At 36.4% G+C, this 25386-nt stretch overlaps 1 protein-coding gene across 1 annotated transcript in view; it reads left to right on the top strand.

Annotated features, from left to right (window-relative positions):
- Positions 1 to 1586: 1586 nt before the first annotated feature.
- The window catches only part of LOC110114909 (actin-interacting protein 1-2), a 39677-nt gene continuing 15877 nt past the window's right edge, over positions 1587 to 25386 (top strand). Inside the window, exons 1-5 of the mRNA XM_020847953.2 lie at positions 1587 to 2114; positions 8645 to 8806; positions 9007 to 9193; positions 20712 to 21137; positions 23243 to 23650. Of these exons, the coding sequence (XP_020703612.1) occupies positions 1723 to 2114; positions 8645 to 8806; positions 9007 to 9193; positions 20712 to 21137; positions 23243 to 23650 (1575 nt within the window). The 5' untranslated portion in view covers positions 1587 to 1722. The remainder of the gene's footprint in view (positions 2115 to 8644; positions 8807 to 9006; positions 9194 to 20711; positions 21138 to 23242; positions 23651 to 25386) is intronic.

Here is a 25386-nt window from a genome sequence, read left to right as displayed (position 1 = left end):
GTAAAAAAGACTTATGTGTATCTGTCACTATTAACATCTCATAAATTGGATCAATGAAATTTGAGATTTACTCAATATAATCTTATCATAAATCATCTAAAATCTTCTCTTTTATATACCTTGCATTTCCAATATCATCTTCTCGATAATAATATCATTTCTTACCGATCATCATAAAGATGTTGGTTGGTTTTTTTTTTGGCTGGTTTGTGTTGGTTGAATTTTTGTTGGCTGGTTTTTTGTGGGTTTATGTTTTTTGGTGTTGTTCTGGGTTGGTGTCTTGGTTGGGATTTTGTTGTGTTTCCTAATTGGTCGGTTCTGTGGGTTTTTTGTTGGTTTGTGTGGTTAGGGGTTCAGTTGTTGGCTAGTTTTTGTTTTGGTTTGGGTTCTAGTGATGGTCTTGGACATATTGTTGCATGAATTGATGTTGGATATGTGGAGTTATTGTGTTCGAGGTGGATCATATTGAATTGATATCAAAGGACTTTTTTTATTATTGCTGATGAGCTGTTGGAGCTTGGCTTATGGTGGATTGTTCAAGGAGAAGGCTTTTGGATTATTTTGGTTTAAAGTTTGTTGCTTCTTCAGTTCTATGCCTATTTGGTTTATTATGTAGTGCTGTTGCAATATTTGCTATAGGATTTTTGTATTTTCTTTTATTGTTATGGTTGGTTGTTATGTATTTTGGAGAGTTGTATTGTGTTTTAGGTTTTCTTGTTTGGGACCTTTTTTTTCTTTGTAGACTTGTTGTAGCTCTTTTTGTGCATTAGGTTTTACTAGTCCCTTTATTGTGTTCCTTTAGTTTGTACTTATTTTTTTTATCACTTATCCCCTTCTATGGGTTTTTATTTTTTTTTTAATCTTAAACCCTAAACCCTAAACTTTAAACCCGAAACCCTAAACCCCCTAAACCCTAAACCCTAAACCCCCTAAACCCCCTAAACCCTAAACCCTAATTATCTTTGCTTAATACATATTTGATTTAGTGTTCAAATAAATCTCAACTGTTTTATAAACTTTTTGAATAATATTTAAATACCCTATTCGAACATATTTAGGCACTTAATTGATTCTATATGCAATCCTTTCAACGTTAATGTCAAATTAACTTCAATAAAATCATTAAACATTTGTTTATTCAAGTCTTAAAAGTAAAAAAAAAAAAGTCTTCGAAGAAGTTTAAGTTCTCTTATAAATTTTTTAAATGATGTATTTTAAGTATCTTATTAGAACATATTGAACGCTTAACTAAACCATATTTAACTCTTTTATCAATCAACATCAATTTTTTTTTAATAAAAGAGTTGAATATAAATTATATTAAGTTTTTTAAAAAGTTTAGTTTTTTTTATTTTATTTCAAGAATAACATATTAATCATGTTTTAAATTTGTTTCATGGCTATTTAACACTTATTCAAATTAATATTAGATTGTAATTATAAGTGATGTTATTTTAGTTTTTATAATTTTTTTAACAATTAAATTAGCTGAAATAGTTCTCCAGTTTAAAATATTACCAGATATATAAACTTTTACTATATATATATATAATTTTGCATATTATATTTTTTCCAGTCATAATTCATCCCTCTGAGCTATCATCTCTCCACAAGCTTTGAAAAGAAGATTTCCTTCGTTCCCAACGATGGTCGGGTGGTGAGTTAAAAGAAAAGTGTGCATTTATGTGTCTGTGAGAGGAGTACACATCTTGAAGTAGAGGGATGGCGGAACTCTCAGAGACGTACGCTTGCGTTCCATCGACTGAGCGTGGCCGGGGAATCCTGATCTCTGGCGATCCGAAGTCCGACTCTATCATTTACTGCAATGGTCGGGCGGTGATTATTCGGCGCCTTGGGGCTCCGATGGATGTGTCAATCTATGGCGAGCACGCGCACCAGACGACGGTGGCGCGCTTCTCCCCTAACGGCGAGTGGATTGCCTCTGCCGACGTCACTGGTATGATTCGAATTTGGGGCAGCCACGGTGACCGCGCGCTGAAGTGCGAGTTTCGCGTCCTCTCTGGCCGCATCGACGATCTCCAGTGGTCTCCTGACGGCCAGCGCATTGTTGCCTCAGGCGACGGAAAGGGAAAATCCTTTGTTCGTGCATTTATGTGAGATCCTATTCATTTATTCGGTTGCTTTGGCTTTATTTCATCGGATTCCGATAAATTGAAGACCATATAAAAAACAATTTTTTTGCATGGCTGTTATCTAATTCTCCAATTTTGAAATTTAGAAAGGCCTAAATTGATGTGTTGTGCAAGCTAAACGAAAATTATCGTGATCTGGTAGATAGATTTGTTAGATGGGTGATTGATCTAAAAAGGAAAGATAGTCTGCCTTGTTTCTTGATGTTTGAGAAAGAGTTTTGTTGAAAATCAATAGTTTCGTGAATTTGGTTAAGTGATATGTTTAAAAAGAAAGAAACTTATTGAAATTGAAGTTCCACGTATTTTGTTAATAAGTAATGACACGCTGCTAGCGAAGATCTAGACCTTCTCCAGACTTTAAAGCTCCGGGAATTGCTGTGAAATCTCCTAAATACGTTTAATTTAATTATATACTTGATGAATTTAGTCAAATCCAATTCCAAATTTCATGCCTATCTAGAATGGAAGAAGAAGAAGAAGAAGATTGAAGCTATGTCTTCATTAGAAACTACTAATTCACATCGGACGTGTCTTATTCTTAGGCTAAACTGGTATATCTCTTGAACCCAGGCTAATTTGAGTGTCTGACAACAATTGCTGCTAGTGACCACTTTAGAGATGTGATCTATTTAAGCATTTATATTTGCGTATTGGTGATGCAGGTTATTTCATAAGTGAATTGATGGGAAAAAATCCAACATGGTATGATGCATCTCATTCAAGCCCAATATAAATGAATGCCTATGTTGTCTATTGTTCTTTTCTAGAGAGGAGCATTTATTGACCATAACTTGCTAAATTATGGAATGTGCAAGGCACTTTAATCTAGAGTATTTCCGAACTCTATAAATGAATTTTGAACGAATGAAAACATTGGTGATATCAAAGGTTACTAAAATGTTTGTAAATGACGAACCATATGGGCACCATCATAATCTCTTAAGAGCAAGGAGGAAGAAGTTTTCATAGTTGAGCTTGGTTGACTTGGTTTGATCTAGGATGTGCCTATTCACTTTAGTTGAACCCACTTATGGCCCTCTGTAACTTGAATCAATTGGTTCAAGTGTCCATAGACACTTATTATTATTATTATTATTATTTATTTATTTATTTATTTTTTTTTTTGACCTTAAGAAGAGGCCAAATATATGACCAAAATCATGAAGATTTTAACCACAAATGTGGTGTAAATGGCAGAGCTTGCCAACTGTAGAGGTGATTAAAAAGCTAACGTCAAGGGCTTATAAAAATAATAAAGTGAAGGTGGAACACTTCTATCAAAATATCTGAGTAGCCAAAGCATTATAAACTTTAGAAGTAGATGCTCTTGATGAAAAATTAGGGCTCAAAAAGATTCCACACTGAAGTCCTTATGCTTTGAGTTGGATTAGAAAGGACACTTATTTTTTGGTAGTTAAACATTGATAAAGTTACTTGTGTGTTTTGCCTTAAGACGCATGACTTTTACTATCAGGCAACCTTTTTTGTAGGATATCTATGCTATGTACTTCAAGAAAGAACAAGAAATATATATTTGTAAAATAGGGAAGAAATTCTTTTTGTTTGTATGTTTATTTTGCCATTAAATGATCTTGGGGAAGCCAAAAAATGTCAACACATGCAAAAGTTACATAATGAACATCTTGTATAACAATTTACCATAATACCTTATATTGTATCATCTAAATAGAGGTTGAAAAAGACCACACAAAGTGCCAAGAAAAGTCACTTCCAATAATAAGATCAGAAGAAGCAATCTCCTTGACAACCTTTGTAGGGTTAGAAGAAGTATAATTGTAGATCTAGGCAAGCAAAGTCAATTAAAGTGACACATCAATAGTAGAGAACTCACCTCTACAAATCAATTTGTACTAATTAATAAATTTATATTTTGAACTAATTGTATTGTCTAATCAACGTGATTAGTTCAATCTAATCAATAGAAGTACTTTTTCTTATTAATATTAATTTAACAATGTAACTAATCTTATTGTACGATCAACCAGTGATGTGTTTTTTTTATAAAAAAGAGTGTTTTCTTACTTTAAGCACTTGATATATAATCTAATATTAAACTCTAAATATGAGAGGGATGTCTTTTTGTTGGAAACTCAATGAGGTAGCACTTTAACCCAAAGAGAGAGTTTTTACTGAGAGATAGAGAGAGAGCACACATTGTTTATTACCTCATGGTTGAAGATTTAGTTGTTATGAGAGCTACTTGTAAGAGAGATCTTAGATCTCAAAAGCTTTTGTGAAGACTTTGTGTGACTAACCGATGAGTTAGAAAAGTATTCTTCTCATTTGGTGTAGAAGAAGGGATAGGTTTCTCCATTACCCATTAAGTAAAGAGATTTTCTACCTTGTAGTAGCAAAATGAGTGTATGAAAATCTCTAGAGGAGGACTCGAGGAGTGGATGTATGTCATGTTATGATGAACAATAATACATTGGTTTATTCTATGAATTTTTACTATTGTTCCACTTTTTATATGTTTAGAATGCTTTGTGATGATGGGAAACATCTTGTGATCTAATTGTTTCTTGTGATACAAAATCAAAAATAGGTGTTTGAAAGTATTTTTCTATTCATGAAATTAGTTGGAAGAAAGTATGGCTTGATCAAAAGAAAAATATGTTACTTTTGCAACTTGTTAGAGTACATTGCTTTCAAAATCAGATTTTATTTGAAAAAGAAAAGAAAAAAATTATGCACAAAAAATAATTTAAAAAGTGCACCAATTTACACCCCTCTTGGTTGTGTCATACCTTTCATCTTCTTGTTCAAGAAGCTATTTGGAAAAGCCTTTGGATAATTATTGCAATGCTCTAATGTGGTTCCATTGAGCTTTCCTTAAAGTTTTATCTTGATCAATTAGTTTCTTGTGACTTTTATCATCACCAATTTACTAACTGTCACTTTTAATATTGTGCTAGGATCTTCATGCTTAGATCTTTGACTTCAAGGAGATAAAAAGAATTACCAAGAAATAAAAGATTTAGAAGAAACCTGAAGGAGTTTAGATCCAAGGAAGAGAAAACTAGAAGTTCTTCATCGTGCTTTGCTAATTTTTCTGAGTAAAAGAAACCTTGGTTTCATGAATTAAAATAATTAGCATCAAGTTGTTAGTAGAGAATCAAGAAGTGCGTTGGTGCGTGTTATTGATTGAAAGTGGCTACCCAAAAATGAAAGTTCTTTTTTCAAGTTTGCTATGACATTGACACCATTGAAGAAGGAAGGTAACCATGTTAAGTTGCTATGTTATGCAATAAGCAATATATGCATCCTGCAACTTCTACTAAAAATGTTCCAGACTCACCCTTGATAATGACAATTCTAATCAAATATGTCATTCTAAACTATATTGGCATGTGCCTTGAAGATCCAACCCTTGCCTACACTTCTCCACCTCTTGCTCCTCCTCTCACCCTCAACTAACAAAGGATATACCATTGAAAGTGCTAATGCATTCAGATTGTAAGACAGACCATGCTAATTAAGATGTGAACATCATTCTATCATATTATACTATGAAGAAAAACAACCCTTCCAAGGTAGAAACAAAGTGGAGATACCAAGCTTCAATGGTACTATTGACGTCAAGTAACTCAATAGACCAACTGAAGCCTTACAATACATATGTGGATATGGTTTTCTCAACAAGGTTACATTCTCTTGCTTGAAGCTTGCTCGTTATGCCTTCTCCAAATGGTATGTCTACTGACAAATTGAGTAAACAAAGAAACTTCTTAGAGTACAGAAAACTGCTATAGTTGGACTTCCTTCCAGAAGTAGTAGCAATGATCATTGGAGGAAGTGACATAGTCTTTGACAAATCTCAAATTATGTAGGGGTATATATGATGTTTTTGGTGATGGATGGTGTCCTTGGAATTCCGATCGATGGGGCCTAGTGCAGGCATTTGAGCTTAATCCCCATATTTATGATGAACTTTGTCTTTTCTAGTTTAGACAACATTCTATCAACATCATCAAGAAGTACTAACCTGGAACTAGAAGGCTCAACAAGGGTCCAAGGAAGATCCTGGAGTGTTAAGAATGAAAGTAAAAAGGAATACACATCTCCTTTCATTATGTTGAATGTTATGGAGATTTTATGATAAATGTACATTTAGGAAGCTTCTCGTAGAGTTATTCCCTCAGAAGTTGGGAAATGATGAGAGGAGCAAAGTTATGGTGATTTATTGTGAAGAATATTCTTCTAATTCCAATAGAAAGATCAAATGCATTCACTCTGTTGGTAATTCTAAATTATTGGTGGGTCTGTCAGTTAGACCCAATGCATAGAAAGAGTTTTTCATTGTCCATAACATGTCAAGAAAGTGTTGTTTGGTGCCACTGTGATATTGGTTGTGTAAGAACTTTTCTACAAGTATAGTTGAGAACTTAGGCCTTAAGGTGTTGCATCATCTACGCTTGCATTCTTTATGGTAGATCATAATGAACATGGAATGAATGATTCATCAATAACGTATATTCTACTTTGCTATAAAAGAGTATATTGAAAAGATGGCTGACACCTCTTAATGTTTGTCAATTGATCCTTGGAGTTGTATTATCTGCTGGAAGGAGAAGCCATCTATTAGTACCATTCATTATTGTATTATCTTATGTATAATGAGGAGTGCATGTCAACAGAGCAAAATTTGCTATTATATAGCAGCTTCTAGACAGAAAACTGTCTTCTTAGTGACTGTGAGCATCTTGATGTTAAACCCTTTTGGTTAAATCTAATGGAAATACATTTTTTAATATCTTTACTAAGAATATGGACAATAACTTGGGATACTTAGAGAGATAAACAATCAAGAAAAATAGTCTAATTATACAAATTTTGCAGGATAAGAAGTGTGTTTTAATAATAACTACTTGAGTAAAGGATAGTTGGGAAAGGCTGACTCATTTATCAATTTCCAAAAAAAAATGATGGAAAAATTAAAGTAATCACCTCAGCCCCCCTGCTCCTCCCCTCCCCTTGAGAAGAAAGCGATGGGGGACTAGCAAGGACTATCCTTGTTGTTTATTGGTACAGTCAGTAAGTCATATGAATCATCCAATGAGAATTACATTCTCAATAACAAGTCAAAACCAACCTCCAATATTTTCTTTTCATAATAACAACAATTATGAAATTTGTACCTATGTTGTTTAATTGGGTTATTTGGCTGCATGCATATTTTGAATGTAAAGTAAACTAAATGCTATATATATATAGTCTATTTATACAAATTTTGCAGGATAAGAAGTGTGTTTTAATAAGAACTACTCGAGTAAAGGATAGTTGTGAAAGGCTGACTCATTTATCAATTGCCATGTGCTGGGTGTCTTGATTGACTAGATTTAAACTGTCTGCAGGAAAATCATTTTATATGTTTGGCTGAAAGTAAGAGAGAAATAGTATACTCCATGAGATAAAATTGTTTAATAATTTTTATTTGAAATGTCAAATAATATCATGGACAGTGTTTACAAAGCTTGGTCGGCAACAAGAGGAATTATCTAGATTATTTTGTCAGGTTATTATCTTATTTAGGATAAAGATTTCTAATTTAGTGCAACTGGGTTAGATTTAGTTTTGAATTCTATTTAGATAGGAATTGGCTTCTATGCTATTTCAAATAGGAGATCCTAGGATGTTATTTTAAATCTTTGAAGTAAATATAGTTAGTCCTCCCAAATTCCCCTCCCCCCCCCCCCCCCCTCCCTCTCTCTCCTCTAAAATTTGGTCAAAAGGGAAATTTTCTCTCAATTCTTTTTACTGGAAATTTATATGATCCATTCTCAGCATTTGGGTCAATGAAGTAAGAATAACCATTGGGGTTAATCTCACAGGCCCTTTCTACTCGAGCCGGTGGAGGAAGTGGAACGGGTTGCATGAGTGAAAAACCTAATTAGGGTTTAGATTGGCTTTATCGCAGGGTAATCCATTTTCTCCATCAACTTTAATTTTATATTGTTAGGGCCTTGCATGTTTCTTTATTGATTTCATAGAAATCTTAATTCAAAAAATCTTATATATGGCTTACTATGGGTTCCAAAAGTTTTCTGCACTTTAATTCCCCATCAAAAGTCATCATTAGAATTATTACATGACCTTTCGGCTGCATTAATAATACTTTTAAGTTTTAACCAATTAAAGTACTCTTCTATGATCTAAATTGGCTTTAAGAAATTAGGCAATTGTAGTTAATCTTGACGTTAAATTAACACACATGGTGATGTCTTATATTTGAAAATTCATTTAGTTTACTATTCTACGAAATTTATCCACATTCAAATTATAAGTCTTAAATGAAAAAAGATACTAACACATGCAAATGAAAATTGATGCTTTGGCATGCCTTTCTGCATTTAGTCTAATAATGGATGGTATGTTATGGACTCGGTTCTTCTTTTTTTTTAAGATTTATCATATTCCTGTATTCCTGCCATTTGTTTAATTATATAGTTAATTTCTAATAAACCGTGCAGGTGGGATTCAGGCACTAATATCGGGGAATTTGATGGCCATTCAAAGAGGGTATTAAGTTGTGATTTTAAGCCAACTAGACCATTTCGTATTGTCACATGTGGAGAGGATTTTATCTTGAACTTCTATGAAGGTCCTCCATTTAAATTTAAACATTCCCACAGGTTTGCTCCAATAATGCTAATTTGCTTTCTCGTTCATCTTTTTAACCCGTTAAACTCTTCTTAACATTTCTTTCTAGAACCATTGCTATTCTCATATTGTTATCCTCTGCTTGTAGTTATTTAAAGAAAATTTGATTATTTAATGAAGTTATCTGCTTCATTTGCTATTTTAATGAACTTTTACTCCCATATAATTGCAGGGATCACTCTAACTTCATTAATTGTGTCCGGTTCTCGCCAGATGGGAGTAAGTTCATTTCTGTAAGTTCTGATAAGAAGGGCATAATATTTGATGGAAAGTCTGGAGGTAAGATTGGTGAGCTGTCTGCACAAGAGGGTCACAAGGGAAGCATATATGCAGTTAGCTGGAGTCCAAATAGTAAAAATGTAAATCTTTTAATTCTTGCATTTCCTTGCATGGTATAAGTTGAAGTTTAGTTTCTTTTACTATAACAGTTTGGGGTAGTCTATTTAGACTATTGAATGGGTTTTTCTCCCATTTTCAGGTGTGTCGTTTTCAGCAAGATTCTTACAATGAACTTACCATAAGACTCAAATCTAATACAAATGAAAACCTGATAGGATGCTACTGAGATTTAGAAGGCCCTGCCATAAAATTGTTTTAAAGCTTAATTTGATGACAAAAGCTCAAAATATGCGTGTTTGTATACTAATGCTGATTTTTGTGACATTCTCTTTAATAATTTGAATTATGGGCATTGATTTATAAGTATAGAACACAAATATTTTGTTTAGGATCAAGTGATGGCCAAGTCAATACATTCAAAGCTTGTGAAAGGTCCCTAGGGAAAAAGCATTCATACTTTATCATTTGAGTGAATCATGATACGTTATCACATTTCCCTTTGAATTCCATATGACCTAAGAATCTTTTGAGTAAAAACAATTGGGATATTTGTCTTCTGCAAAGCGCCAAAAGCATATAATTAGTGGTCTAAGTTGGATTGTGATTGATCAAGTTATTGTGAGATTCAAGTGGTATTAGCCCTTATAATCTAATTGAGATGCCAATGGTTTGAATCTCTTCTAAAAAAATGATTATCATATGAAATAAGTATTTGTGGTTGTGGGCAATTCTGGCAACAACGACAACATTAAGCTTTTATCCCACTACGTGGGGTTGGTTATATGATTCATTTTTCTCTATTATGTTATGTTAAGAGTTAATTTTTCATTTAATCTAATAAAAAATTTTATTTCTAATATTTTCTAACCAAATCTTTTTAGGTCAAATCTAATACATCTACTCTCCTAACTCCTAACGTGGTCATTGGAAGGTCGGTGTTTTATGTGAACAAGCCATCTAAGGCAACTATCTCTAATCTTATCTTTCACCGGAGCTACTCCAACCTTTTCACATATATACTCGTTTTGCATTCTGTCTCTAAGAGTGAAGTCACTCATCCACCTGAGTATCCTCATCTTTGAAACACTTACCTTAATTTTATGCTTGTCTTTTAATGGCCATCAGTCTTCGTCATAAAATATTGTAGGTTTCATCACTATCTTATAGAATTTTCTCTTAAGTTTGAGGGATACTTTTCTATCACACAACAAACCCGATGCATTCCTCCACTTCAACCATCCAACTTGAATTCTACTAATAATATCCTCATCTATTTCACCATCACTTTAAACAATAGATCCAAGATATCTAAAACGTATACTCTTATTAATGACTTGATTGCTCAAAGTCACAGTCCCCTCACTAGATTTATTATTACTAAAATTACACTCCATTTATTTTGTTTACATCTACTCAAACGAAAATCTTTAGACTCTAAGGTTGACATCCACTATTCAAGTTTATCTTAATATCATCAGCAAGCAAACACCATTGTACATCTCTTGCAAATTTCTAGCAATAACATCCATGACTAGAGCAAAACGATATGGGCTTAAAACTAATCCTTGATGTAATCTAACTGAAATAGGAAAATATAATCACAAGTAACAATTCTTGCATGGATATCCTTAATGACTTGAATTTAAGCATTATTAATTTCTTTATTTTCTAGAGCTCACCAGAGTACTCTTGAAATTTTATCATATTCTTTTTCTAAATCAATAAATATCATATGTATATCCTCATTCTCTCTATATTTTTCCATCTAACCTCTCAATAAATGTATAGCTTCCATATTAGGCCTACCGGCATGAAAACCAAATTGATTTTGAGAAACATTAGTATCACATCATAACCTATACTCAACAACTCTCTGCCATAGTTTATGACACATTAACTTAATTTCTTTATGATTCATACACATTTGTGCATCAAGTTTATTCTTAAAAATAGGAATTAACACACTCCACTTATCTGACATCTTTTTAGTCCTCAAAATAATATTGAAAAGTTTCGGAAGCCAAGAAATTCTTTCATCTCTTAAGCATTTCCCCACCTCTATTGGAATATCATTAGGTCCATCAGCTTTTTCACACTTTATTTTCTTTAAAGCTTCTCTAACTTTGATTTTACTAATACACATATAAAAATAAAAATCTCTATTTCCATTTAAAGTGCCAAAGTTACTAAAGTCAATGGTATTCTCACAATCTTCATTGAACAATTTATCAAAATATCTCATCCGCCTTTGTTAAATATTATCTTCTAATAAAAGTACTTTTTGATAGTCATCCTATCCTATATGCACTTTACTTGAACTAAATCCTTACTTCACATATCTCTTTGTTTGGTTAGATTATACATGTATTTGTCTCTCTCCTTAGTATCTAACATATTATATAAATTATTAAAAATTATATCAAGGTACTAGCAATAAAATCATTTACATCAATGAGAGAAATAACCGAGGAAATGGCTATCTAGAGCAATGACTAACATGACTTGACATCCCATGCATCAAAATAAAATAATCAATTGACATCAAAAGGTAGCATCAAATTGACGCCCAAACGCACCCCAAGGAATTGTAGGACTTAGAGATTGGCATCATTAAATTCGGGGCAATACACGCAAGAAATCAAATAAAATCATAGTCATCTTAGAATAAAACCCAGCACATAGGTAGCATTCAAAAGAGCTAGATCAGTGAAGCTTAGATGAGGATGGGGTACTCTTCAGGACATTCAACAACAAATATATCATCCTTAGATTTCTCCTAAACCAATCTGAGGAATGGTGATTAAAAAGATTAGGTTCATCATTACAGTCAATATTATCTCAATTGACCGAAGTACATAAAAAATCACTATCAAAATTTCCCCCATGAACATTACTATGCGAGTGAAGCTACCAATGAGAAAATAAAGGATGTAGCTCTACGATGCACCGACACTTCTCCTCAAAGAGGCGTGCAGTGTACGACACGACACTCCTCCGACACGTGTCGGACACTCCAAAAACGTGCCGATTAAAAAATATTAAATGCAAATTGGACACGTGTGTCCGACACGCGTATCTTAAATATTTTATGAATTTTTTTAAATATAATTTCTTGTATTTTGCAGGATTTAAACTAAATTTCTTATTTCTTATCCAGAACACCAAATCAACGTCCGCACTTAATTTCCAATCATTGAATATTCTCATTTTCATTTCTTTTTGACAGTGAAGATATTTTCATCTCCTCTCTCGGTGAGTAATAAATGGCATTGACGCCTGACTCTCGAAGTCTAAAATATTAATTGTTGTTTTTTGAAACTTACCAAAAAAAAAGCTAATGTACATGCTCGGTACCGCTAGGTACATACTCGGTACCGCTCAGTATATGCTCGGTACTGCTAGGTACAAGCTCGGTGCCGCTAGGTACATGCTCGATACTGCTCAGTACATGCTCGGTACAGCTCGGTACATGCTCGGTATCTTTCCATACAAATAACTTACGAAGTTTAAAATCAAGCAGAACTTCAAGTATCATCCTCTTCTTGTTGTGAGAGAAATTGGAGTACATACTCATTTATTCAATCAATGAAGAGGAATAAAAATAACTCCACAATGAGTTGAAGATTTAATTTATGTGCATACAAATCTTTGTCTTCTATCAAGGAAAACCCCACTTCATATGACATATGGTAACAAGATGTGGGATGTTGCTAGAGATGGGTTCGAGTGCCTTGATGATATGAGATTATTGGAGGTTGCAAATCTTTTTCTAGATGAACCAGAGTTGGAAGCAATATTCAGTGATGATAATATTGAAGGCCAAAGATCAATCTCTAAATCTAATTCTATCATTCCCTCTATTGAGTAGTTGGACCTTCATGTTGTACTAAATAATTTTTTGCTTATATTTTTGTGGTTGTAGTAGAAAGTTTGTACTAAATATCTTTATGTTATAAGCTAAACAAGTTATCATGAAATTGATTTATTATTACTTGTCATTTTTAATATAATGTCATCTTAATTTCTATATACTATATTAAAAAATTATTATGCTGTGTCCACGCCGCACCCGTGTCCTATATTTTTAAAAAATGCCGTGTCCCGTGTCCGTGTCGTGTCGTGTCCGTGTCGATGTGTCTGTGTCGGTGCATCATAGATGTAGCTAGGAGGAAAAGATGGTGGTTCACCAATACCGCCAACAACAATAGCCTCCGATTGGGTTGGAAAAGTTGAAGGTGAAAGGGGATGATAGCACAAGGGTTTGTAGGATTACCGTTAAGACCACCCACAACAATTGGCGTGCCCCTATCTCAATCGCAATCAACTGAGAATTATAAATGAGATTATCTTGATTAGCTGTAATACTACTAACAACTATTTTATGTGAGACAATTGTTTTAATGATGTTTTGTAGAGGAGTGGTGTTTATCATCCAAGGGATTTGTTGAGGAGTGGTGTTGACCATCTAGGGGATTCATGTAAGGGAGGATTTTCTCCCACTAGAGTTACGAAGTATTGATGTCATCCTGGGGATGAAGTGGTTGCAAACCTTGGGGGAAACCAAGGACAATTGGGGAACAATCACGATGGAATTAAGGGTGGATGGGAGAAAGGTGGTTATAAGGGGAGATGCAGGGCAATCCAAAGCCATGGTATCACTTAAGACCATGGTTAGAAGCATACAAGAGGTAGGGGAAGATTTTCTGGTGGGACTACACCAGCTAGATGTCATCAAGATGAAGAAGGGATGGGATTTTTCTCTTTCAGTACTGCCCTTGATTCAACAATTTGGTAAGGTTTTTCAGCCACCTCGAGGATGGACACCTCCACGAGAACACGAGCATATCTCCACCTTGAGGACAAGGTGGATCTTTGGGAGGGGAGTATTGTTAGACCGGTCCATTGGACCGATCTAGCCTGTCCATGCGGGACAGGCCCAGGCGCAAACGAAGTGGGAATTCTCCGCCTCCTGCTACAGCCGCACGAGTCGCAAAGCCCACGAAGCTTTTTAGGAAAGATTTTTGAGTGATTTTGGGGGGGGGGGAATTTGAATGTATGGACTGTTTAGGTATTTTCTTTTGATTTGTATGCATTAAATATTTTGTTTTTCTAGGGTTAGGGGATCTTGAATTTGACTGAATTTTGAGGTCTCTTTGATTTAGGTTTTCCTTTGGGCTCTAGCGGCGTCTAGAGATTTGGGAGAGATCGATCCTCCTCTCGAATTGAGGATCAACTGTATCTTGTTTGTTTTTTCTTCTGTTAGTTGATTTCTTGCAATAAAATCTACTGTTTTCCTTGATTTTCATTGGGTTTTGGAAGAGTTTCTCGCTGTTTTACGGAGATTGATAGGAAATACTTTAGATCTACAAGTGTTTCCTATCAAATTGGTATCAGAGCAAGTCTTGGGACTGGCAGAGGGTTGTTTTCGGCAAATTCCAGTAGTGGTTTTTGGTCCGGAAACGAGGGAAGTTGTTGTTTTTGGAGTCCCAATTTTAGATTTTGTGAATCTACAAACTCTGGATAGGGATGGCGGCCAAGAAGGTGTATGCTTTGGAAGAAAGGCTTGAAGGGGAGATGAATCAAATCAAGACAATGGTGGAGGAAAGGATTTCCTCCATGGAAAGACAAGTAGCCGATCTCCGGGACATAATGAAGAAAATGTTGGAAATCCGCAACCAAACGGCGGCTTCCGTAGCAAAAGGTGTGGAAATGAAAAGCATGAATTCTGAAATCCGTAGGGAGGAATATGAGGTGGAAATCATGAAAGGAGAAAGAAGAAGACCCCATCTGGAGCCTGTCCAGAGGGAAGAAAGAGGAGGTGGATATGGGGAATGCTAGGAGGGATACTATGGCGCCGAGGTGCTGATTTTGAAGGAATAAGAGTAGAATTCGAAGGGGGTTTAGACTATGGCTGAGCAAGGGAAGACCGGAGGGCGTGGGTGGGCCAATCACTTGTGAGAGGAGAAGCTATGGAGGAATAAGGGGAAATGGTGGAGTTCAGAAGGTGAGGAAACTGAAGATGCCCATATTCGAAGGGGAGGATGCTTATGGGTGGATTTATAATGTGGAAATGTACTTTGCCGTCAATGACATGATAGAGGATGAGAAATTAACAGATACAGGCTTATGCCTGGAAGGAAAGGCGTTGTCATGGTACCAGTGGAGAGATTAGAGGAGGCCCATCCAGAGCTGGGGAGAATTATAGGACTGCTTAATAGAACGTTTCCAAACCAATCGGGGAGGATATTTCTATGATAAGTTATTTGCTTTAGTGCATGAGGGATCAGTAGCAAATTATCGGGAGCAGTTTGAGCACGTGGCCAATAGGGTGGAGCAATTATCAGATATTGCACTCAATGGGAACTTCATGAAGGGGCTGAAGGTAGAAATTAGAGCTACAGTGAAAGTCCTAATGTCGCGGGACTTGGGGGAGGCCATGAAGTTAGCACAACTGGTTGAAAATCAGAAAAATCTAGAGAAGGGAGCCAGGAGTAGTAGTTCAGGAGGCTCTTACAGGACGACAATCACTCTTCTAGCACCCAAGGGGCCTGCATCAGGGAACATTAATGAGACCACCCGGGAGAAGCCAGTAGGAGGGGTGGGGAAATTTTCAAGAGGTTGACAGAGAAGGAGATACAGGAGAAGTGGGCAAAGGGGTTATATTTTCGGTGTGACGAGAAGTATACTCCAAGGCACAGGTGTAGGGATCAAACTTTTTAGGTTCTCACCGTCTATGATGACGAGAAAACTGAAGAGGGAGGTGAGCGAGAGATGGATGACAAGTTGCATCTGGATGTGGCGGAGGTCTCCCTGAATTTAATAGTATGATTCACTTCAAATTATACGATGAAGGTGAAGGAGGAAATAGCAGGCATGGAGGTGGTAGTTATGATTGACAGTAGGTTACCCATAATTTCATTTCCACTCAGGTCGTCAATAAACTGGGAGTGAAATTGGTGGACACCGATTTTTATGGGATGATGATGGGTACATGGAAGGTGGAGAAAGGCTAGTGGATTTTTAGAGGAGTGGTGTTGACCATTCAGTGGATTTAGGTAAGGGAGGATTTTCTCCCATTAGAGTTAAGAAGTATTGATGTCATCCTGGGGATGAAGTGGTTGCAAACCTTGGGGGAAATTAAGGATAATTGGGGAGCACTCACGATGGAATTAAGGGTGGATGGGAGAAAGGTGGTTATAAGGGGAGAGGCAGGACTATCCAAAGCCATGGTATCACTTAAGACCATGGTTAGAAGCATACAAGAGGTGGGGGAAGATTTTCTAGTGGGACTACGCAAGCTGGATGTGATCAGGATGGAGAAGGGATGGGATGTTTCTCTTTCAGTGCAGCCCTTGATTTAACAATTTGGTAAGGTTTTTCAGCCACATCAAAAATGACTACTCTCACAGGAACACGAGCATATCTGATGGGGACATCGACAGGAGATTTCGACGTGTTTATCAGAGACGACACAGGAGATCGATGGCCATGATGGATAGTCTTTACTATTGATGCTTATTTGTATTAGCATTTTATGTATTACGCATTTCTATTTCAGTTTTTTCCGTTTTTGGCCCTTATGGGTAGTAAGTTGCTTTTGTAGCCCAAGGGGCATGTTAGTCTTTGTATTGGTTATCATGTAGAGGCCTATATATATGACTCTTGTACCTTGTATGAGGATGATTGTTGAATGAAATTTCTTGCTCTTGTGTTCTCTTTGTGAGTTCAATTTTAGATCTCTTGGTGAGTTCTTTTTGTGATATCTTTGTGAGTTCTCTTGGATGAATCATTGAGATTTGCAATCCTTAGTTTCTTGCCCCGCCACCATAAAAGATCACAAGCAAAACCCAAGAGCTTGAAGAAGCCGAGCCCTCCACTGTTGCCGCCGCCCCTTAGAGCCCACCCGCCGCCTGCCTTCTCACCGCCGGTCGGCCACCTAGCCACCGGCCATCCCCCATCCGCCCACCACCCCTCTCTCCCATAGTCTTCATTCTTTGAAATTTGATTTTCAAATTTCAAATTTTTTCCAAATTATGAAAGTGTTTATGATAAATCTGATTTCAAATTAAATCAAATTGGATTTATTAATTTTTCTTTCATAGTCATCTCCACCTATTTGGAAACCCCCCTCTCCTCTCCCAGATCTTCTCCCACCTCCTTGATGCCGCCGACCCCCTCATTGGGCTTCCCATTGAATGCCCAATTAACCCTTTCTCCTATATTTTGAAATTCAAATATAATTTCAAATATTTTCCCTTTTTCTTCCACCTCCATTTGGGCTGAAATTAATTTCAGCTCTTAACCCCTTTCCCTAATCTCCCTCCCTCTCATTAAGCCGCCGGCCCCCTTAGGCGATTCAAACTTAATTGCCCATCCCCACTAGACATTCAAATTTCCCCTTCATTTAATCTCCCTCCAAATTTTCTTAAAATTGAAATTAACTTCAGTTTTCTACCAAAACTCCTCAAATCCCTAGTGGATCTGCCCCTCTCCCTACCCGAGCCCACTCCTTCTCCCCATTGTCTTGTCTAGTTCCACCAAGAGAAATTAGTCTACCACCAAACTCACCCACAAGAATATTCATCGTCATGTATGGCGGATCCCGAAGTTGATCACGGGCTCATATTCGACGTCTACAGAGATATCCACATCCTTCGATCTCCCTTCTTCGACGTTGGGTTTGGCTTTGACGACACCATCGAAGACTACTTGAATCGAATCCTTCCCACCCTTGTGGATGTCGTCGACGAGCAATTTTTAGACTACGATTGGATCATCAACAGTCGTCCTCCCGTGCCATCTCCACCTCCAAGTACCTTCCCAACAACGACGTTCCTTGGCTCCTCCCTCCTAGTGGTGACCTCATTTCTATCGTGGACGATCTTCCTCCGCTCAATCTAGATTCGTAGGAAAGAGAGTAGGTCCTCAAGGTGAACAACTCTTTATTAATTTTTGGATTCATGTGGTAAGCTTTTAACATTACTTCCCCTTTGTATTTGATTAAATTGTCTTGGTTAATTTCCATGCAACTCTTTGCCTAAGCAAGTGGAATACGGAGAACTCTTGTAATCAACTTTGAATGGATGCATGATTTTATAACGATTAAGCTATTAGTAAATTCTCTTTTTATAATCTTGTGTAACTCCAAGGCTTGCATCACATCAATATCTCCACCTTGAGGATAAGGTGGATCTTTGGGAGGGGAGTATTATTTGACTGGTCCAGCCGGTCCACGCGGAACTGGCCCAGGCAAGAATGAGGCGGGCATTCTCTGCCTCCTGCTATAGCCGCAAAGCCCATGGAGCTTTTTAGGAAGGCTTTTTGAGAGATTTCGAAGGAAAATTTGAATGTAGGGACTATTTAGGGATTTCCTTTTGATTTATATGCATTAAATACTTTGTTTTCCGAGGGTTAGGGGATCTAGGATTTGGCTGAAATTTGAGATCTCTTAGATTTAGGTTTTCCTTTGGGGTCTAGCGGCGTCTAGAGATTTTGGAGAGATCGATCCTCCTTTCGAATTGAGGATCAACTATATCTTGTTCGTTTTTTCTTCCGTTAGTTGATTTCTTGCAATAAAATATACTTTTTCCCCTGATTTTCATTGGACTTTGGAAGAGTTTCTCGATATTTTACGAAGAATGATAGTAATTACTTGAGATCTACAAGTGTTTCCTATCAGTTTGCTTATATTTGGTGTAGGTAAATGTAATTCTTTTAAATTCAGAATTTATTGCTTCTCTAATTTTTTATTTAAAAGTGTCATATACTTTAGCATTGTTATTCAGTTTACCAATAGCATGTTCCTTCTTTAAATGCAATATTTTTTGGCAGTATGTGATGGATAGTTTAGAATGCATATCTTTTTCTTTTAAAATATGTATAGAAATGTATGAAAACGCTATATTAGGTAGGGACATATGCTTGAATGGAATGTTAGCCACCCTCCTACGATAGTTATAGTATGATTGCATGTGTATGTTGACATGGAGTATCAATATGATAAAGGAAAAATTTGGCTCCTCGGAGCAGAAATGACCAATTGAATGTGTACTTAATTAGTATAAATTTGATACTCTATTACAGGTGCATAAGATATAAATATATTATATGCATTAAAAGTATTAAGGAAAATATGAAAAATGTAAAATGTAAAATGTACATACATATGAAGAGAAAAATTGTCATATTAGATGACATGCAGACTTAAGCACACCAATTATTACTGCATAATACATTTACTGTTTCTTTCTTTAGTTTATTACTGCACTGTATCATAAAATTAGCATGCATAATATATCTCTTTATCTTTTTTTTTTTAAATTGATAGAATAGCATGTTACCTACTGAGCTTTAGCTCACTCTAGTTGTGGGATTCTTTTCAGGAGAGCCCACTAATCTGTGATTGCTGACAGACAGCCATTCACCTACCGTCATAGGAAATCACAAGGAGACTGATTCTTTTTGTTGTTTTTTATGTCATGTAATAGAATGACATACTTTTTGTAGTAAAATTACATCTACTTGTTTATCCATGAAATAAAATGTTGTTTTGAATTAGTGGCTCTTCTTACTTTTGTTTGGATGGTTTTTATAATATGTTACATTGAAATATTTTAAATTTTCCGTACAACCGTCTATTTCCCACCTCGTTAATTCGAGCTTATCGGGTAGGATTCCAAATTCTTAAGAGGAAGTCCCCTTACATAATATGATGTTTGAGTTTTCCTTGTTTTGCAGTCAGTAATAAACTTTTTGAAGTCAAAATGCCCAATGTTGTACCACTCTTAACTCTAAATCAAAGAAAAACTTCTTGAGATCATAAGATGAAGGATGGCCTCAAATAGATTTCTCATTAAATGAAGATTTATGACACTTAGAGGGTTCAATAACCCTGTCATCACTATAAAATAAAGCAGGAAATCATGAAATACTAATGCATCCTTGAGGTTAGCGGGATGGTGATGTCACAATACCCATCAAGGCTTCAAGGAAGTTATGACTTAGGAGGATAAACATCTTATCAATAAGAAAAGAGGTTGTAAGTGAAACTGATGCTCTAACAAGACCTTGCGGCATCCAAAATCTTCGAAGGATAGTTACAGGAAGACAAAAGAGCACTGGGAGATGCTGATCATAAAGCAAGTGCATGTAAAGTACACTAGGAGATGCTGATATTAACATGCAATAAAAAGAAGGAGAAAGCTTGAATATTTGATTTTTCCATTTCTAAGGTAGTCCAGATGTTTTAAATCTTTACAAACTAATTCAAACATTAGAACTATGGTTGGTAATAAACAAACCTACTATGCGCTACTCTATTCCTTCTGTTGGTCACACACATTGTTTGTATTACTGCATGATGTTATCACTTATACAAACCATTCTAATTTTTGTAATTCTTCCTTTTAAAGTTATTTTACTTCTCAATTGATCCCTAAGTCGAATCTATACAGTTTTTGTTTGTTTTTCTTGTGCATATCTAATGTTATTAATCTTCACTTACATGAATTTGCCGTATTTTATTTTTGTTTTATGTAGGTCTTGACAGTGTCTGCGGACAAAACTGCAAAAGTGTGGGACATCATGGACGATGGAAATGGTAAACTGAAATGCACACTTGCTTGCCCTAGTTCTGGTGGAGTGGATGACATGCAAGTTGGCTGCCTATGGCATGGTGACCATCTTGTCACTGTTTCTCTTGGTGGAATGATATGTATTTTTTCAGCTAGTGATCCAGAGAAGCCACCCTCATCTTTTTGTGGACACATGAAAAGCATCAATGGTTTGTCTTGTTTGCTGCAAAGTGGTCAGAGAACCATCTTGTCTACCAGCTATGATGGTGCCATCATAAAATGGGTTCCTGGCATAGGTTATGGTGGAAAAATACATAGGAAGGTAAACAGTCAGATTAAATGCTTTTCTGCAACTGAAGGAGAGCTTCTTATTTCGGGCTTTGATAATAAAGTAAGTCATACTAAAACATTACTTGCTCTCATGACAGGTTTTAACTTTATTGACCCAGATTATTCTTCATCATTATGATATTTTTATTATTTTGATGTAATAGTAATTATAGAAACATGCAAATGTAATTTTTTTATCTGACTACATTTCCATGACTTTTTGCTTCATTTGATTTGTCATCTTCACTTTTTTTGTGGGATGCTACATGATATGGTTATTCACTACCTGTGGCAGTATTCTTGAAAGTGCTTCTTTCTTATGATAACAAGCAATCAAATTCTAAATTGCAAACTTCTAGCCAAAGGTTTTCTTGAGGTTTACATGCTAAGTGCAAACCCTTTCCAATCTAGTTTGAAAATGTTCACATGCAAATGCTCAGGCAGTCTCGATGTTTGAAGAAAGTAGACACCAGAAAACGTAAACAACTAAATATTTAAAGGAATTTGGTTACTTACCTGCCCTCTATGAAAACAATAATGATCAATTTCTTTATTTACCCATGGAAAAGATAGATGAGATTCGTTTGTAGCTCTAGGGTTCTGTATGGGTGCCCCCCTGCTACCATGGTGTGGCAGGTTTCACTGATACATCATCAGTTTTGTTCCAAAAAGAAAAAAATATTGCCCTAGCTTTTGCAAATCTCGCTGTGAACTACTGCCGGTATTAAAAAAAAAAAAAAAACTACTGCCGGTATTTAAACATTCAAAAAGCGCCCTTTCAAGGATGTTGCCAAAGCACTGCAGCTTCTTGCTGAAAACCTTGCTTGAATCTCTCCCCTGTCATTCATGCCTCACTAAGGAGAAGATGACATAGAGCCCCTATTTCTCTCACATCTTTTTCTTCACCAGCTGCAATGGTATGCTCCAAGGAGGAAGAGGATCGGCCAGATGAAGCTTCGGCTAGACTAGAAGGAGGAAGAGGATCAGCCAGATGAAGCTTCGGCTGGGTAGGTGGAAATCGGCGGGATGCAGGGATCTTGCGGGTTTGTGATCAGAGATGAGGGAGGATCGGATGGGAGCTTGCGCGTGTGTGTGAGGGAGATTGAAGCAGTGATGGGAGCTCGATCGCGTGGGAGGAGCGAATCAGCCAAGAACTCCTGAAGCTTCGTTCGCTCTCTATTTAACGACGAGAGTGGCTACGAATCGCAGGATTTGAACAGGATTTCCGCAGGTCATTCGAACGGCGCCGTGCTACAGCAATTTTGCGGGATTTCTGCACGAATTCGGTCGGATTTTAGGTACGCTTTAAGCCACATCTTTTTATGTCTTCTGGCTATGATATTGAGGTTAACAATATCGGACATATGATCAGGTAATAATAACCTGTAAGCAGAATTATCAATCCTCTCAATGATCTCAAAAGGTCCAATTTACCTTGAGTAAGCTTGCTAATTGTCCCAAATCTATTGACACCTTTCATAGGGTTGACTTTGACATAAATCATGTCACAAATCTGAAACTCAACCAACATGTGCTTCTAATTGTAATACTTCTTATGTCTATCTTGTGCAGATTTCAACATTTCTCTAATCAAATTGATCTTTGTAATAGTATCATCCACAAAGGCTGAACCTATCACCTGCCTATCTCCCACCTCTGTCAAAGTCAAAGGAGTCCTACATTTTCTGCCGTCCAATTAACTTTATCTGACTTCAGCAATTAATTTTGTAAGCCATCCAATTCTTCTGCGGACATTTAGTTCACCAACCTCCAGTATCATATGTGTTCATTTAATTTCCTTTCATGTGAAACTTCAGTTATTTATCAGCCTATATGAGCAGCATTGGGCCTAGAAATGTTTAAGTTATTTCAACGTGAAACTTTTTTGTTGGGGCACAAACGATACAGTTGGGTGATTTCTTGTAAGAATCTTATGCTCCCCACCATCCACATTTCTTAATCCATCTGGGAGACAAACTGTGTTACTTAATTTGTCATGCATTCAACACTTTCAACCATAGATTTCATAAAGGACTGCCTAGCTTTTTGATGTTTTTTTGTCTTTGCAATTTTATGCTCAGTCAATGTGAAGACACTAGCTTTTGTATGAATATGTATTTCAAAGTTTTCTCTTCATTTTTTTAATATTTTTTATTATTTTATCAGGTACATAGACTTCCTTTAAATGAAAGTCAGTGTGGACAGGCAGAACCTATTGATGTTGGATTTCAACCAAACAATTTACGCTTCATTTTGAAGTGCCCTGACCTTGCTTTTGTTTCTACCGATTCTGGGCTTGTCCTGTTACGGGGCACAGCAGTGGCATCAACGGTAAATCTTGGTTATGCTGCCACAGCATCAGCAGTTTCACCTGATGGGTCTGAGGCCATTGTTGGTAGCCAAGATGGAAAGCTTCGCATATATGCCATTGAAAGGGACATGTTCAAGGAAGAAACAGTCCTAGAAAAACACCGAGGAGCTATTACTTTCATCCAGTATTCACCTGATGCTTCCATGTTTGCCTCTTCCGATGCCAATCGTGAAGCTGTAGTATGGGATCGTGCATTGCGAGAGGTAAAGTATGAGCCTTTTGATTCATTAACTAATAATTTGCATTTTTTTTTCATTGTTATATTTGAGTTTTATTTGTTTTCTATATTTGATTCATCAAGGTAGTTATATTAAAATAGAAACTGCTGCAGTCTTAATTATTGACTCCCCGTATTTGTTTTCGTGCATACATGCATTTTTGATTTCATGAACTTTATTATTGACTCCCGTATGTGTTGCATGGTAATTCTTTTTCAAATAATGTTGCCCATTCTACCAGCTAGAGAAGTTTCAAGTAATGTCGGCAACCAGAGGACCATTGACAGAATTTAGGCACATATTTTCCAAAAAAAATCTTCCTATCTAAAAAAAATATTGAAAAGGTGATTATTCGGCTTTCTTTCCAATGTGAGAAAAACCCTCACGAATGTGTTCTTTTTAACTAATTTGATTCTATCATAGCCTTGTGTTGGATCCAAATTTGTTCATGGGCAACACCTGACCTTACTAAAAATTTTAGATAGTTAGAGGAAGAGAATAGGATGAGGGAATCAGCAAGTATAGAGTGTAGATGAGAGAATAAGTGATTTCTTTGAACAACAAAGATGACATGAAGTCCAAAATATACCTATTAACCCTTTATTTAATATATCATGTATGATTTTCCTATTTTTTTTCCAAATAAAATCTTCCTATTGACTGAGACAAACGTGGTATGGGCTGAGAGGTACGCATGCGGCCCTTTGCCTTTGATGTGGCTTGAGATGCCCATGACGAGTTCCATGGCGAGTTCTCAGGGGCAAGTTCCTTGGGAAAGTTTGAGGGGGCAAGCCTCCTGGATGACCGATAAGTCCCTCAGAATGAGCAATGACTCTCCTAGATGAGTGTGGCAGTGAGTAGGGGACGAATCATGTTTGACAAATCCATATCGGTGGGTTTGGTAGGTGTGTGTCTCCTGTAGGTAGGACTAAGATATCTGCATAAGTTAGACAACTTTAACTTAGGAGGATTATTGAGGAAGCCTGGTCTTTTAAGGGAGTGCTCTTTCGGGTGAAAGCTTGTTGAGACAATTCATTTAATCAAATCCATCGGGCATAGGTGCATCATTGATTTGATCCTCTAGGGGTGAGCCCATATGTTGCGAGCTCCACTAGGGTAAATCTCTGCTTGTCCGTAGCCTTGTTTTGGCGACACCCCTTAGGGAAATGCTTGCTTTGGGAAAATGTATCTCCTGGTCAGGCCTCTCGGGTGTGCACATATGTGGTACTAGCAAGTTACCTACATGGGCATATACTTTTTACTATTCTTCATTCACTTGCTCTTTTGAAGAGCTAAAGAAGGATAAGGGAATAAGAAAGTGCTACTATCCCCACAAAATGACAAAGAAAGTAAATAAAAATTACTATCATGTTTCTACTATTGCCTCAAGAAGAGCATCTTTGTACAATATTCTCATAATGAAATTTATTTGACCTTTGTGCCATCTTTGGCTATAAATAGCAATGATGGGCATTAATAAGGTCACACTTTCTCATATGAGAGATGACCGAGTCAAGCCCTGCAAAGCATGCTAATGTGGATAGTCAAAAGTTATGGAAGGCTCTTCTCTGCTAATGAGAAATAGTGGAGGCCTATGTGTGGAAATTTAGCAAGGTCAAAAAGAAGGTGATAATAGTTGATATGAGTAAGGTGGTGTATATTGAGTTATGTAAGGCGAGATTTGGTTGACTTCGGTATGTCGCAAGTGATGTAGAACTAGA

This window comes from Dendrobium catenatum, unplaced genomic scaffold, assembly GCF_001605985.2.
Source record: "Dendrobium catenatum unplaced genomic scaffold, ASM160598v2 fragScaff_scaffold_133, whole genome shotgun sequence".
NCBI lineage: Eukaryota > Viridiplantae > Streptophyta > Magnoliopsida > Asparagales > Orchidaceae > Dendrobium > Dendrobium catenatum.
Note: the sequence above shows the minus strand (reverse complement) of the source record. Positions and strands in the feature narration are given on the sequence as shown.